The 3,363-nt window shown below is 33.3% G+C and overlaps 1 protein-coding gene across 1 annotated transcript; it reads left to right on the top strand.

Annotated features, from left to right (window-relative positions):
* Positions 1 to 453: 453 nt before the first annotated feature.
* On the top strand, positions 454 to 645 carry K441DRAFT_535540 (uncharacterized protein; the record flags this gene model as incomplete). Its single annotated transcript, XM_067642374.1, has 1 exon — positions 454 to 645. A coding segment is annotated over one exon (192 nt), but the record flags the coding sequence as incomplete, so codon positions are not given.
* Positions 646 to 3,363: the final 2,718 nt, after the last annotated feature.

The raw sequence follows: 3,363 nt of genomic DNA, 5'->3' as shown, positions 1-3,363 counted from the left end.
CGCTAAGGTACGCTAGGTTTAACCCTTCGCGTTATTATATAATCTAGATTAACCATTCCTCTATTTTAGCACACCCCCTACTATAAGTTAGGGTCCTAGCACCCCTTTAGTATAAGTCTATAGGTCCTCTTATCCCCGCTACCTACTAATACTCGCCCTATTAATTTATTTCCCGTCTCTATAACTATAGCACCTATTAAGACTGTTAATTTCTCTAATATTTTCTTAATTCTTAGAAATTTTAAGGGTACACCTAATATCCTTATATTATCTAAGAATTCACGATATAAGTTTACTCCCCCTATTAATGCTCTTCCGGCGAACTAGAAGGAAGGCTAGTTTAAGGAGTAAGAGCTTGCCAGCCCCTTTTTTGCCCTAACTTTTAGAGATTACTACTATCTAGATAGATGCTTCCTTAGTTCTTTTAGCGAAACCAAAATATACGACCTTTAGCTTATTAAGAATAACAAGACTAGCATTAGTAGGCGGTATATTAGGTTTAATATTAGCCTAGTTATAAGACGCCTAAAAGTAAAGATGCTATCAACAAATCCTATTTATATAATCGATGGTAACGGCCGCGAAGTAGTCCTTATACAGGGATTATCTATAGAAATCTCTAACCTAGTCACTATCGATCTTTAAACGGCTAGTTTCCGGGTATAGCGTCCGATCCTATTACGCGAGAAAGAAGGCAGTTAGCGAGAAAAAGCCATAAAATTTACTAAAGAACTTTTAGACTCCCTACTAAGATAGCTCCCTAGTCTTAAGGCTAAGACAAATAAGAACCAAACTAGCAATCTTAGATTTGGAAAAGATAATGCTGTATATATACAGAAATGGGGATTAAAAAGAAAAGGAAGTTATATATTAGTTGTAAGGGTATAGAAATTAAAGTCTAGAGTTATCTTCGCCGCCAAGGAGCCATACTTAAGAAACTACGACGATAGTATAGTAAGAAAGGTATAGGAAGAATTAAAAGCGGAATATAAGAATATAATTAAGCTTAGGGAGTATATAAGTAAACGCTACTAAAACTACGTTGCCGTTAAGTGCTAATTAATTATCCTTCTTCTAGCCAAACTTAGTAAAGGTAATCGACTTAATATCACTAGAGAATTAGTAGCCACTATAGATAATTATAAAGTAAATTCTATATAGCCTTAACTTAATAAAACCTAACGCTTATAACATTCCTAACTTTATACTTTAGGTCTATAACAAAATAGTTACTATATATAATAAAGATTTTACTTATTAGGACCTAAAGCCAAAGAATATCCTTATTAGAGTTAACGACGACGGGCTTACTCCTAAGATCGCCGACTTTAGAGAATTAAAATTTAAGGCTTTAGGAAATATAATAACTATTACTAGCTTAGTATTATATATGGCCCCTAAACTCTATATAATAAATCTACCTTATTCTAAAGCCATTAATATATAGTCCTTTAGACTTATTGCACTGGAACTTCTAACTAACTAGGAGCCCAACTTAGAGACATAGGGTTCCTACGGCCTACTAAGTTCTAAATAGCATAATAACTAGGTTTGTAACGCGATCCCTATCTATATAGCAAGTACGCTAGAGATATTTAGGTCTATGCTAAAGGGACTATTATATAAGAAACCCGAGTAGAGATAGTCCGCTAAGGAATGCTAGAAATAGCTATTAGGAATTATTTTAACAGATATAAGTATATAGAAAGGCACCAACAACAGTAAGAAGCGGCCTACGCCGGTATTTAAGGACAACGGCTATAGAAACGTATAGAGTTAACACCCTACCTAATTAACAATCTCCCTAGAGAGACGCAATCTCTAGGGAATACTTTTTAATACTTTTTATATATTTAACGTAACTTCTAATAGAGTTTTAAAACTTAAAGGATTAGCATATATTAACAAAATCATCCCCTTACTCCTTATTCTGTATCTTCGTTATTTTAACTATTTTAGTTACTCTAACTCCAAGTTTACAAAGTCTTTAAAATAGTTTAACGCTAGTAAAGAGGTTATTAAGCTATACTATGTGCTTTTCTAGAGGATAAAGCCGCTGCTAAGTAGTCTCGTGCGTCTATATAAGGCTTAGCGTTAGCATAGTGCTGTAAAAGGAAGAGTAGATATAGGATAGCTTATTAAAAGCTACCTATATTACTCCCTAATAACCTTAGTCTTATAGTCAATCTTAATAGCCATATATTACTTATCTAGCTCCCCTTCCTTATTAATTATATCGTCTTCTACCTAAGTAAAGGCCTAACTTAAGTTTTAGCATACCTCTAGAGTTTTAGGGCGTATTACTAGTAGGTCTCCCTTATTAAATAATATATAGCCTTATTCTTTACTTTCGTTTATAAAGATTAAAGTTATAAATAAAACCTTATAGGCCTAGATGGTGCTATAGATAGCCAATAACAAGGCCCTCCTTATAGGCTTATATAATGGAAAACTTAATAAAGAATTATTATAGGAGGAAATTGCTAAACATTTTATAGGTAGAACACTATAGGAATGTAGGCGCTATTATAAGATTCTAAGGCCTAAGCCTAAAGAGGAGGCCGTAAAGGAGAAACCATAGATAGCTAATAAAGAAAAACGCCTTATAGACATACGTGAGAAAAAAGGCATAGCGTAGAATAACCTTAAAAGGTAGTTTCTGGGAAGAACGCGACTCTTATACAGAAAGTATTATATATATATATTTCCTAAAAAAGGAATAAGGCGACTAGCAGAATTAGTAATACTAAAGAAAAGGAGGTAGTAAAGCGGAAAGTAGCGCTAAAGGAAAAGAAGGCAATAAGGTGTAAATAAGTAGCGCTAAATATAAGACCTAATAAGTGTTGCTTAATGGTAGGAGTAAGGAATATAGATTGTAGCGGTTGTTCTTACAGGTTTTATACTGTTATTAGGTTAGCTTTTAGCTTTAATATTACGTATAAGATAATTAGTAGGATAGTATTAGCTAAAAACAAGACTTTAACTAGAAATAGATTTCTAAGTAAAAAATCTACTACCTAAAACACAAGAATACGCCTAAGCTATTAGCCCTATCCCTTCCGCATAGCAGCTCTAGTCTTTACTTTAGTTACCTCCGCAGAAGAGTATATCTATTATTTAACTTTAGCGTATTAGACGCGTTTTTTATAAGACTTAAGGGTATATTTAGTATTTAAAAGCCCGCTTTTATAAACCTAGGTAGGTATCTAAGCTACCTTATATTTAAGCCCTAACTTAATTATTCTTTCCTCTAGAATTTTATAGATCTCCTATTTATCGTCTACAGTTATTTTATTGGCTTTATTATCTTTAGCGCGGGATCTCCATAAGATAGACTATAAGCGATAGCAATAACGCTAGGCA

This window comes from Cenococcum geophilum, assembly GCF_001692895.1.
Source record: "Cenococcum geophilum 1.58 unplaced genomic scaffold K441scaffold_2, whole genome shotgun sequence".
Lineage (NCBI taxonomy): Eukaryota > Fungi > Ascomycota > Dothideomycetes > Gloniales > Gloniaceae > Cenococcum > Cenococcum geophilum.
The sequence above is the reverse complement of the archived record's forward strand: the minus strand, read 5'-3'. Positions and strand labels throughout refer to the sequence as shown.